We start from the raw sequence: 13,644 nt of genomic DNA, 5'->3' as shown, positions 1-13,644 counted from the left end.
TCTCCACACTTGATCAGCTTCAGCTTCAGAAGAACAACTGCCTTGACTCATGTGACCGAATGAATCAAAGGCTTGAATTAGACTAGGGTGGTTAAACTGCAATCCTCTAACCTTTTCTCTTTCCTGATGCATACTTGTTGAACCAAGATTGTGATGAAGACTATTTTCACAGTAGTCCAACAAACAAAAAACGGTCAATTTAAGGTGTTAAATATGCAACAAAGCAGCACAAGTATGGGTAGCTGTTTTTTTCTGAACTCAATGCTTTTGTCCCACTGAGCTCAACTCACTTTGTTTTCTGCAGCATCATTTTTAACAGAATAGAGTGGTATAAGTGTGCTGTCTTATTACCCAGCTCTGTGCAAAAAGAGCTGGATTTAAAAATATTTAAATAAATCTTATAAGTATGATAAGCTAAAGTTAAAGAGCCAAGGCTGAGATGGTTTGGACATGTGTGGTGGAGAGACAGTGGATATATTTGACAAAGGATGTTGAAAATGGAGCTGCCAGGCAGGAGGAAAAAGAGAAAAACCTCAGAGAAGATTCGTGGATGTAGTGAAGGAGAACTTACAGAGGGCTGGTGTAAGAGAAGAGGATGATAGGTATAGGGCAGGGGTCGGCAACCTGCGGCTCCGGAGCCGCATGCGGCTCTTTAGTCCTTATAGTGTGGCTCCGCGTGGTTTGGGAAAATAAATTAGAAGTATTTAGCTGAAGTGTATTTTATTTATATTAGTTCTTTTTTAACTTGTAGTTCTAAATTGGAAGATTATTGTGATATTGAAATATAAAAATAAAATTTTTTCATCGCTCAAAATAAGCGTCTAACTTATATGCACGGCGTTTCGGCCGGTATACCCGCCGAAACGGCGTGCATTTATCGAGACTTTCAACCCCAGGTAGGCCAATTATGGATCTTCGGATCCACATTATGTCAGCAGCTATTCTCCACCGTGAACTATGTTAAAAACAAACACCGCTCACGCCTCACAGACGACAGCTTACAGTCCTGCGTAAAGATGAAAGTGACTTCGTACAGCCCCGATTTGCAGACGCTGTGCGCAGAGGTTCAGGAGCAGAAGTCCCATTGTAAACATACCACGGCAGATCCGACGATGTTTCCTTGAACATGCTTTTCAGCATCTCTTTATTGACCACTTTTCACACACGGTTGCTGTACGCATAAAGCCAGCTGTAGCTTTTCAGCTCACAGCCCGACACATACCAACACAACAGCATAGATAGCACAGACGTTAAGGCGGCGAGGCGTGATTGCGGGTGGCGCTCAGGTGCGTCCGCCTCCCCTGCAGCGGCGCTGCAGACCACGCCCTGCCACACACATTAACCAGGTAAAATACATATTTAGGCAGAATTTTGCAAATATCTATTTCTCTTTTTTTAGCAGCATAGTGCTTTTTTTCCAATTATTTTTTAAAAGTCAGGTCAAGGCTCCAAAAGCCCAAAGGCGATATAAGGGTGGTGGCTCACAACAGTTTTTGTTTGCTACATGGATCATTTTAGTTCAGCTGGGTGTCTTTCCTTTGGTTATATTTCTTTAAGAGTTCAAAATGTGTTAATTACATAAATAAAATGTAATTTTCTCTGTAGCACTTCATGGATTTCATAAGCAACACACCTTAGTTGTTCACACAAAGCATAAAAGCAAAAAACAATATATACAGTGTTATCTTAATTTTAGATGTCAAAAAGTATTTGTGGCTCCCAGTGTTCTCTTTTGCGTGGAAACCGGGTCCAAATGGCTCTTTGGGTGTTAAAGGTTGCTGACCCCTGGTATAGGGTGAGATGGAGACAGATGATCTGCTGTGGTGACCCCTCAAAGGAAGCAACCGAAGTATCGCGCAGGAGGCATTCATATGAGTAACAGAGTAGAACTTAACTGAGCTCAGGTTCACATAGCATGTCTGAGGGAGGAGGAGAATCCCAATACAAGACCCATCCTAGTGTCTGTCTTTATTGGGTATTACAGGCAACTAAGGTACAATTGTCATGTTTCAGGATTTTAGTCATATTTTCAAATCGAACAGGGGATAACTTTTTCACAGGTTTGTGTATCATTAGGGAAAACTGGAATTTTTTTGTTTTTAAATACCCAACTGATAGTTGGAACAAGGAGGAGGTTGGAGGAGACTGATAAAAAGTAACAGAAGCAAAACAAAAACATCCAAGGCCGCTTGCCCAGGTGTTTCTGAGAACTCCAAGTGACTGGAGCTGCTGATGGCATGTTCATGTTGTCACCAGCTGGCTTACAAATGACAGCGACAAGAAAAAGCAAGATTCTGCAGTGTCTGTATTTGCCGGGAGGGAAATGAACAGAAAGAAAAAAAAGATGACTTCAACAAAAGTCTTGTTGAAGACTTGGAGAGATCATTTAAGAACAAAGAATAATAGGTGGGGGTGCATGGTGGATAAGAGTAATCAAGCATCGAATAGAAACCACACTGTTTAAGCTTGTCTGCCCTGCAAACGACCTCTCCTGATTTGCGTGCTGTTTCCCCTTGTGCATTTTCTGATGTCTAGTACAGTTGTCCTTAGAGTACAGCTGACTACACTAACTACTGTGAAGAGATTGGACAAGATATCAACCAAAGAATTTAGCAGTGCTTAGTTTTTTAAATGCTTGACGTGTAAAGCATTTATTTTTAGCGTGCGGTTATCTTTGGGAATAACTGTTGGGTTTCAGGGACTGTGGCAAGCCCGAGAGTGCCATTTGTATATGCTCAAATTGCATTACAGGGCATAGATTTTTAAAGCATTTGTATGTGTTTGCTCATGTCTATGTTTATTGCCTATGGATGACCTTATGTGGGATGGTGAGTAAATGTTTGTCAAGTGGCTCCTGACAAGTTGCCTGTTCATGGGCTTGAGGCTGTTTGCCATACAGTAAATGGCTACTAAGTTCACAGCATGTGAGAACAGTCTGGCCTTTCAGAACAAAACCTCCTGTTCAGAGTATTTCAATATGCCCAAGCCTTGCATGTAAAGTTCACTGGCTACAAGCATCTGCTCAGCGCCCCCTCCCCACACACACACTTTTTTGAAAGGGCATAAGAGAAAGGTCTAGATTTCTTTTTCAGCGGTATGGGTTTAATGTTATGTGAACAGCATATACTGTGCAGACTGACTGAAAACATGTAAAATAAATTAAAAATTTTTAGTGTATATCTGTAGATAATTCTCCTTCCTTTATATTTTGCTTGGAAAATGGGACCAACTGGTTATGGCTGATGGCTACACCTCTCCGAAACTGCTTCTGCCAGAGGTTTCTTCCTGTTAACAGGGAGTTTTTCTTTCCCACTGATGCCAAAGTGCTTGCTCATAGGGGGTCATATGATTGTTGGGGTTTTCTATTTTTTTCTCTGTATTATTGTAGGGTCTTTACATTACAATATAAAGCACCTTGGGGGAACTGTTTTAATTTGGTATATATATATATATATATATATATATATATATATATATATATATATATACATACATAAAATTGATTTGAATTGAGTTGAATTGGAATAGGTGCAGTAATTTATTGAACCATGTGCAAACATACACAGAAATACAGTATATAAACAGCAGATATTGCCTGTTGAATCCAAATCTGATGATACCTCTTTGCATTCATAATTCCATCAATTTTGAGAAGATTGTTTGCCACTTATTTCAGCCCAGTTCTTGTGTAATTTGGCATACCTCAGCTTTTTCTTCCTGTTTCCCTTCCTTAAAAATGACAGGCTTCTAGACAGCCACCCTTCCCTTGAGACCATTGCAACTGAAGGACCAGGTGTATCTCTCAGATCCTGTGTCAGATCTTTGTGAAAGTAAGTATCTGAAAGTGTCTTGACTTTCAGATACTCTTCAGCTGCTGTACATGGGTTTTTAAGACATTTTTCCTCCATTTGTCCAGTTTCCTCGGATTTTTCACTGCACCCCATGCTCAGATATCCAAGTTTCTGCCTAATGTATTTGAGAATCACCTTCTTTGACATTTTTCACAGATTCATATGTTATTGATAAGTGACTCGTTTGGTCAGGTACCAGGATTGAACTAAACATGAGGGGGAAAAGAAGCGAGTCTCCAAAGAAAAACTTTTAAATACCTTGGACATTAACTATTTTTTCAATCTGTGATTTAGGAAATTTAAATATATATGGCAATAGTTTTATTTAAACAAAAAAAGTTATAAAGATTGGATTGTTGACATTTTTTGAATGTTAAGTAGCAAAAATTGCATGATTGTCTTAAAAATATAACAAACATAAATCCTCAAACTGGAGAACTTTAAAAAAAACAGCTGATATAACCCACTGTGTACTAATCACAGGACTTCCCCATGAGTAACTCAACACATGTTCAATTCCCACAACAGCTGGGCGGTGGGGAAAAGCTTTATTAATCATGCAGAACCGACAATTTGCTGTTTATCTTGATAGCAGTGCCATCAGCCCAAGTGCAGTACCCTCTTCAGCTGAAATGGTGCCACCCACAGCCACAAAAATACACACTCTCAGTCATAGTAAACAGCCTCATCTCCTCTCAGTTATTAATCACTGACATTATTCCCCTCCTCGCCTTGCTCTAATTCAGTCTGATGTTTGTTTCACAGAAATGATTATAGCTAGGGCAATTAACATGCACTAATGTGAGCACTAAAGGGCTTAGATATATGTCCGGTCTATTTAGTATAGACCAATTAATGAAATAATCACAAACTAGTCACTAATGCTCTGTATTTTTTTAACATTATGTTTTGTAGAAGTAAGTTCACGGTGGATTGTTCTGGAAGGAATTCAGCATGAAAGCATGGAAATAGAACATTAATAATGCACACAAACAGTATTAATAAGCAGCCCTTTATTTTTTTAATGCAGTCCATGTTTGCTAAAATGTTTCTATCATATTTTTTACTTTAAATGTTTGTTTTTGTAATTTTATCAGTGTGTCTTCTTACTACATGACCCAATATCAAGCTAAAGTGTGCAACAGACCCACTAATGCTTTGGTGTGATAGCAGATTCTGCACTCTCAGTCTATCATGAATTCTGAACCCCAAACAGAGCCTCAGTAGCAGATTCTGCTCCACTGATGCATCGAGAGGAGAGATGGCCAAGTATCACAAATTCACATTTTATCAAAGAAATGCTCCATTTGCCTTACAAAAATAAAGCTTTGCAGCAGTAATTTTGGTATTTAAGTAGCTAAGCATGAGAATATTTATAGCATTTTTCCACATTACAAAAAAGAACAAAGATAGGACTGAGAAAAGAGACTGCTTCAGTTTGTATTGCACTGTATTGATTGTCTACATAGATATTAGTCAAGCCCATTTACCTAGAAATTCTGGTTTAAATCATTCAAGTACTTACTGGAGTTAAATATTGACATTATCAAAGAGAAGACGTGTCTGTTACCTATAGACTTAATTTTGTGTGCATAACGCCATTTACTTTTTTTCTTGTCTCCAAAAAACACTTCGTTCTAGGTGATCCAAGTGATTGTGTTGGCTGCAGCATGTGCAGCTATTACATGCTGCTGTGCTTAAAACTGTCAGTACTGGGTTCCACATTGTTGCTAAATCTGCAATAATGCTTACTGTCACTTTATGTCACTAAAACAGGTCAGAATGCTAAGCACTGAATTTGTTGAGATTTCAGTTCAAGTCAATTTTATATATAACTACACCAGTTTAAACATACATTCTGTTAATCAGTGCACTGTGCTGCATACTGTTATAATTAGTGAGACATATTGTAGTGAAACTTTACCTCAAAGTAAGCCATGAACTGTGAGAGTCTCTTTTCAGTTTGAAGATTTGTTTCAGTTACAGATTACTAGACAAGACAGATTGCTTTGATGTAGTAGCCATAATTCTTGAGTGACTGTCTACTCCAGTAAAAACTAATGTTGATTTCAGTACCAGTAATGTGTGCTAAGATTTTTCTCCAGTAGGAGACGTATTGTTTAGTCTTTACATCCACACTGAGACTGTTCTAGCTTGCACAGTGTTTGTCTTTTCACAATTGAATAACAGGATCCTGCTGATACAAGGCATGCATCTAATAAACTTCAGGAAAATGTCACAAAGCGTCCTGCTGATGAACATGTACATAAATTAAATAAGATGATTCTAATGAATCAAGAAAAGATCTAGATTATCCATTAATTTGAATGTCTTCATTCCTAATGTCAAGCTCAGAGGAGTACTTGGCAAAAGAGGTAATAAAGCTCCCATCATTTAAGAAATGATCTACAATCATTTATTTGCCTGGCAAATACAGATGTGTAATCTCTTTTACCAGTGATGCTTTATGTTTATGCAGTAGTCTCTTGGGGTCATAAATCATTGAAAACTCTGAAAGATAGAATCTGTAGTTTTTAGTTGTTTTATGTTTGTTTTCATGTGAAGAGCAAGAGCAGCCACAAGTGCTCTCAAAAATAAATAAATTAAAACAAAAACAAGAGTAATTAAGTCCTTTGTGAATGTTACAAGCTTAGGCAGTTGGGTTTAACAGATAAAATAGAATCAGATTCACCATGGGTCACTTTGCTATGAATCCCTCGCAGTAGCAAAAGGCAATTTTCTTCAAATTCCAGATCAAATACGCATCCTTGTAATTCAATTAATGCAATATACATATAAAAATATCCTTTACCTTGGGTATTCTCAAGATGACACCCCCCCCCCCCCATACACCTTAAAAATGAATAATGATTTTTCATGCTTTGCCCCAAAACCCACAAGCATTCCTTCAGGCTTTGAAAAGAGCAAAACATTTCAGTTTGGGGTCAGCATCAGGGAGTACAGGTCACTGCTAGTCTGTGCTTCAGGCAGAGGGAAAGGACGCGAACAGACAAAGCTGCCTTCAAGAGTGCACATCAATTGTGCATTCACGGGGGAGTGAGTCAGTTCCATAGAAAAAGGGCTATGAGTCAGAAGCCATAAATGTGTAGAAAGAGTTTTCAAATGCTTGGTGAGGTTCTGCATTTGAGGCCACCAGAAGGGGAGAAGAGCTAATTCTAAAGAAGAAGGAGTCATCATTTGGGTGCTGTAGCATTTGTGCTGTACTGTGTGCTCAGTGTTTAATTCCCTGAGTTATAGCGCTCGAGTGAAATTTATTCCAAAACAGTTCACTGTTGCCATTCAGAGCAAACTTATAACATCTGAATTTTGCCTTGAAATTTGCAGCATTAATTGTATGTCTATCGCGTAATCAGTTCTGGGATATCCTGCTGTGTCAGTGGTTACATCCCCTATGTAGTATCAAACAAGCCCTGCAATGAAATGTTCCAGGCCAAACGCACTGCCAGACTCACCATGACACTTCCCTTTTATTAGCATCCAATTTGATGAGCTCATTTCCGCACCAACACTCTTATCACAAGCCAAGCCTGGAGACAGTCAGACCCCTAAGACACAGCCCCCCACTTTAAACCACTGCTTAGAGGGCTGTTTGATTCTTCAGTTAATCTCTTGTGTCAGAGGGGAGAAGCTGAAAGTCCAAAAGCTATTGATAGCGTCCATGTTCGGAAGACTGAGAGTTGGCAGCAAATAAGAATTTTCAGTTGTTGTCCAAGCAGTTTGTTTTGTGTGTGTGTGTGTGTGTGTGTGGCACACAGAAAATCTGGTTGGTAAATACCCTAAAGTAAAATAAGCACTTGAAGGAAGAAAATGAAGCATAAAATCAAATACACAAACAACGAGATGTAAAGTTAATCTGCAATGTCAGAGGATTACACAGGATTTTTTTTTTTATTTTACATCATTTTGCTGTTTCAGCAAGATGGAGGAGCACCGACCTTATCAAGACATTGCTTATATCACAGGCCAGAGATTTTCAGGGTCAGCACTTTTATGATTGCCTCGACTCATATTCACAAGTACAAGTATATGCAAGCATGACGACAAAAGCACTCACATACCCATAAAGACATCCTTACAAACACGCTCGCTTAAACCATCCATAATCACTTTATCAGCCTCGCGCTGCCTGCTGAAGCATCAATTGATTTGTTGCCAGTACATGTCACTCCTCTCCAGTGCTGTTAAATCTCCCAAGTATGGAAGATTAGCATCAATATATAATTCTAAAATTAATTTGGAGGAAAATGAGGGATAAGTGCATCGCATCATCGAAAGTCAATTTGCATATCTCACCCTCACCCGTGAGGTTAACTGCTTACGATATTGGCCACAATAATACTAGACTAAAATAAGATTAATGACACAAAGAGCGAGCCAGTGCTGGTGTAGGTTACAGGAAATGGGCACACACTGATGTTGTTTTTTGTTGTTTTTGAATGCCTGTGCGAGACACTGCAGTGCTCAGTATCAGCTCCAACTGTTCAGCATTTAAACCATCAAAACTGTAAAATGTTAAATCACCGATTCTTTACGGACAAATTTCCAATCTCTTATTAGACATCAAAAACGCTTCCTATTTAATTCAGGTTGGCCGCTAGAAAAGTTTAGCCTCTCTGACATCAGCTCAACAACAGCTCTGAAGAAATTAACAGCTATAGTTCTTGCCAAGCTTCAGGGCCACAGAGCATGCCAGAGTTTAAAAGGCCCAGCATGCATTTGTCTCAATCACAGTTTTTACAAGGCAGAGCTCAGCTATCATTAAAATATTTCCTCTCACAAGACCATGAAAAGCATCATTAAATGATCTGGATTAGATTTCAGTGTTGATGCAGGAGAGGATGCATAATGGAGCTTTTTAACGATATGTTGTTGACAAATGAGGCAAATTATAAAGATGCTGGAGTCTAACCAGGAGCCTGGCATAGTGTGTGTTTCTGATTGGTTGTAGCGTCCAAGGTATATTTCCATAGTGATAAATCACAGAGTTATATTAAATTGTGCAACTTACAGCAATAACACATTAGCAATAAGCATTCTGATATTAACAAATATTCAGCATTGCATGTTAACAAAATAAAGATGATGTTGGTGGCTAAATTGATTCCGGCTTTCTTTTTTGTCACAGTTATACAGGCAGAGTTGTAGGAAATGGTCTGCATGCCCAGAGGAATAACCCAGAGGTCAAAGTTCGCAATGTGGAGTGCGCAGTCGCTGAAGCCAAGGAGAGGCTGGAGAACTTCAACACGGTAGGATGGATTTTTCAGTTATCATATGCATAGCTTAATTCTTTTATTAGACCAGCTATCTTAAAAACAAGAAAATATTAATAGAAATCTGTCAAAAATGTGTTTACAACTATAAAATGTGTACTTATTCATTAGTAGAATAACAAACTGAACTCGTGTTTTTACACTAAAATGTGAGTCAGCACCATGGACTCAATAATTAATAACATTCAACCACTAAACCTATTTTTGTCTGTTCAGGAATGCAAGTAAATAGCTGTAATTCAGCATCTAATAATTTTTTTTCTCTTCTTTTTGTCAATTTTTCAGCTTTCTTGTCAAATTTATGAATAACAATAATATTTATATTTTAGCATTAAAACTATGATTTTGAGTAAAGAGCTTAACTGTGATGGATGCACATGGTCTAATTGTTGTGTTTTGTAATTAATAACAAGAGGAATTAAGAAGATGATAATAATAATGATAATAATACAGACTTGATGATTGTTGGTTGTGGACAAATGCAACTCAGAGTCTTTTTTTTTCTTATAAGGACTCAAATGCTATAACACATTGTCAAAAGAACTGCTGAAATGTTCTTGCCATTTTCTTTTGATCCAAAGACTTGTTTTGAGCTCAGAGGCAGATATCAAAGATAAATGAAAAGGATATGTGTGAAAGGGAGACAGTGACAAAAAAGGGAATTACTGTGGAAAGGAAAAAAAAAAGAAAGATGAGAGGCAGGAGCAAAAGGTCATGAATGAGTGACAGATAGCATAGATGACACAGGCAGCTTCAAAGTGACACTGTTTGTCATGTAGATGGGGTTTAGGGCTGAAAAGAACCAAGAAGAAAAGGGCCATTTCAGACAGTCCCTAGAGGCCATTTGAGGAGACAAACGGACCAGGATTTGGTTCCCCTCTGCCCGCCTGCCCTTTTGTTGCCCTGAAAAAATTATGGCCACAGATATAAAGTGCAGCGATGACTAGAGTTCTATCTCTATATCTCACTTTGCTTTTTCCGTTTGACCACTTTTATACCTATGTGGTTTCCCATGCTTCCATCTTATGAATTTCCCTTTTTCTCTGTATTAACTGTATTTTTGTTTTAGTCTTATTTGAGTCGATAGTGTCACCCCTTACTCTTTCATCTGTACAGCAGCCACACTATATATCACTCAACCTGTTAACTGGCAGTTCAAGATCATTCCTGTTAGACCACAACATCCCATTGTGCTGGTGGCTGTCAAGTGCCTTGTTGTCATGGAAACTATGCAGAGTTGAGCGGGTGTCCTGTTGACATTTACAGACTTGAAAAGCCTACCTTGCATCTACACTAGGTGCCAGAGCTTGACTGAGCTTTATGTTTGTGCCAGATAAAAGAGAGTATCACAGAGTGTTAGCCTGCATGAAGTGACAGTCAACCAAAGAAAGTCTTGGTCGACTGAAATCGTTACTACTCTCAAACCAATCGATTAGTGGCACTGGGTGGGGGGTGATAAGAGAAGAAACATTCAGCTTGGTCTCGGTGTAGGTGTGTGCTCCTGCGAGACCGAGGAGCTAGTGAATCTGTGGTTTGGTGTGAATGCTGTTATAAATGAATTATTAGGACAAACACGGAAATCGACCAGTTCTGATGTATTTGCACTCAAAGCCTTGAGCCTAAACTGGGAAGTTGTTTGAACATAATAACACCGACAGGCTTTTAGACTTATTTTAAATTTGTTGGTTGTTGGGCTTTGATATGCAAACTGCTGCGATGTTTAGATTCTTTTTATATGATAACAAACTGAAGCTGCACCAACAATTTCTTTGTTATGGTGTCAGAGGAAAAGTTGACAAAATGTAAATGTTAAATGAACAGAATACATTCATTTGGGAAAATTCAAAGCTACTAAAACACGCAGGAGGTGACAAGATTGGCTGATCAGTGAGAATTTGGCTGAATAAACAAATATCAACCAAGCAATCAACCAGTCGAACCAGAGATTAGAGCACAAGTCATCGCATGTGCTTATACCTGTGTGAACAGATTGCTTGCTAAGATGCAGATTTGCAGACATAGGAACACTACAAAAAAAAGAAAACTGTATGTTTTCTGAAATGCTGCATATCAACTTTTAAAGTTCATCTATGCCTGATAGCAAAGATGGTCCCTATTTAGACAAATACTGTAGGCCAGATAAAAGTGGTTTTGTTCTGAATGCAGTTTAAGTGTACTAACATGTTAAGCTTGAAATGGCTTGAAAAGTATGTGAGGATCCCTAAATTTAGTACCCTTGAATTACCTTGTAGCCTTAAATTTCAAGATATTAACTGGCACATTATCAAAATCAGGGAGTTTTAATTTACGGCAGTTACTTTAGCTGGCTGGTTGCTGATATCAAAATGGAATTGACTCTCTCACTGTGCCTGTCTTTCTACTTGTAAATACTGAACGTGCCTTAACGATTTTTCTTTACTACAGATCCCTCAACAGGTGTTTGTACACGGCATCAGTATGTCAGCTCCTTTTAGCTTACACATATAACATATGTTTGTCGAAATATTTCAAGTCTGTAAGCAAGGGTCAACATTTTTGGAACCAGAAGCTTCAATTCATCAATAACCTTTGAGCATACTTTTGCTGGATGCTGGCAAACAGTTGATAAGTAAAGGCACAAAAAGGGGGTTGCATTTTCAACATGCAATTTTCAAACCCTGGGCAATACCTGAAAATTAATTTGCTTTTTTAAATCTATCTGCATTCATAAACAAGGACTGGAAAAGGAAGTTTTTCATTGCTCTGAGATTCAGGTATGCTATTGGAAAGACGCGCACTGCTTTGTATACAGTGGGCTGCTGAGGGGGCCTGGGAGCAAACCTATAAATAACCAAAAACCAGCCAGGCATGTGATTGTCATTGTTCTTGGAAGACCTGCAAGCACATAAAAGTAAAGGTTATCTTACTAAAAGTGCAGGCAAACTATCAATTTTTATCTTTGAATAAATAAATAATGAGTTTGATTGATTTTATGTTAAATCTGATTTCATGTTAAACAACAAAAAATAGTTTGATAGTATAATGTGTGACTGTGACAGTATCAAAAGCTAAAAAAGAGAAAACTTTAAAAAAAATCTGTCTGCCTGGTTTACTCTAATGGACTAGATTATTCAAACCATAGCCTGCACAGTGTTGGTCCTCTGTGCATGCTTGTACCCCCACTTTCATCTTTTCAAAAACTCCTTTGAGTTTCAGACGCTCGCAACACTTTTAAGTCCTCACTTCTTCAAACGACTGTTTAGGGTTAAGATTTCAATTGTGTGTCGATGTTAGGAGGATAATTAGGCTGTGCGTTTGTCTTCTTTCATCCTTTGAACTACTGTGGATATTTATTTCATTTTAAATGGAAATTAGACACTGACAAATAACAAATGCACACCGACTGCTTTTAAATCATATCCATATTTTCTTTTTTTAGCTTAAAAGATATTGCAGGTTTTTTAGGGGAAGGTCTAATCTGAGCTTTTTCCAGATTTGAATAACCTCAATTTCCGGGATTAGTGGGCTTAAAGACGTGTATATTTTTACCTACTGAAGAGCAGTTACACTCTGAGCACTGTGGCACTAAGAGGATTGGAAAACTACTCTTGATATATCGCAGACTATGACCCATCATCTAACCATGGCACCCTTCTGTTTAAGCACTCAGATCCCTTTACAAAATGAGTATGTGTGTGAGTTTCATCCACACAACCCTACACATACAGTACGCACGGGGATAGAGCTAGAGGACATGCACACAACATTTCCACGTTAAATCAAGGACATAACATCTAGAAATAAAACTAAAATACACACACACACACGGGACAAGACTAAATCTTGACCTTCTATAAAATAGTCCATTAAATGAGTAGGCCAACTCCCCTGTCCTCCCCTGTGTACCTCCTCTAACTCTCCTCTTTCTCCTTTTCATTCTTTTTGCCTGTAAATGTTGCTAATCCGGACAATAAATGTTTCAAAGTAGATTTCTGATTCTTAGCCATCAGTCCAGCTGTTTTTGGGTGGGGATCATTTCACAATGGTCTATCTGTTTCCATGTGATTATTAAGTCCAGATCATTTGTCAGTTTGTCACTTTGCACTTTTGTAAATGCAAAGTCAGCGGCAACATTCAGGGTAGGAAAAAACCCCGAAAACACTCAGACGCTGATTCTCGTGCTTTATTTCTATCTTTATTTCACTCAGACTCACGCCTATTAAGGGGCAATAGCATTAACAATTTTGAAAGCGGTTGCAGGATAGAGAGTTGGAAAGCATAAAGATGCAATATAGTGAGGCTGACATGTGATTGATGGGACTGACTGCTGCTTTGCTGTCTTGTTTGGCCAGTGGCCCAGACAGGTTCCACATCAGAGAAGCCACGCTTGTTTTAGACCCACACTGTGCATATCCTCTTTGTGGGTCCAGTCAGTCCATGGCCCTATCAGCTGCTGCACAGACTCAGAGACTCAGAGTTCTATGTGCCTTTATTAGTTAGATTTAATTGTGCTTGCTTTTTAG

At 38.5% G+C, this 13,644-nt stretch overlaps 1 protein-coding gene across 2 annotated transcripts in view; it reads left to right on the top strand.

Moving 5' to 3' along the window:
* Positions 1-13,644, top strand: part of LOC134617060 (glypican-5-like) — a 100,117-nt gene that overhangs the window by 59,493 nt on the left and 26,980 nt on the right. For both annotated transcript variants that reach the window (XM_063462225.1, XM_063462224.1), the window contains one exon: positions 8,998-9,118. In XM_063462225.1, the coding sequence (XP_063318295.1) occupies positions 8,998-9,118 (121 nt within the window). The remainder of the gene's footprint in view (positions 1-8,997; positions 9,119-13,644) is intronic.

This window comes from Pelmatolapia mariae, linkage group LG18 (genome assembly GCF_036321145.2).
Source record: "Pelmatolapia mariae isolate MD_Pm_ZW linkage group LG18, Pm_UMD_F_2, whole genome shotgun sequence".
NCBI lineage: Eukaryota > Metazoa > Chordata > Actinopteri > Cichliformes > Cichlidae > Pelmatolapia > Pelmatolapia mariae.
Note: the sequence above shows the minus strand (reverse complement) of the source record. Positions and strands in the feature narration are given on the sequence as shown.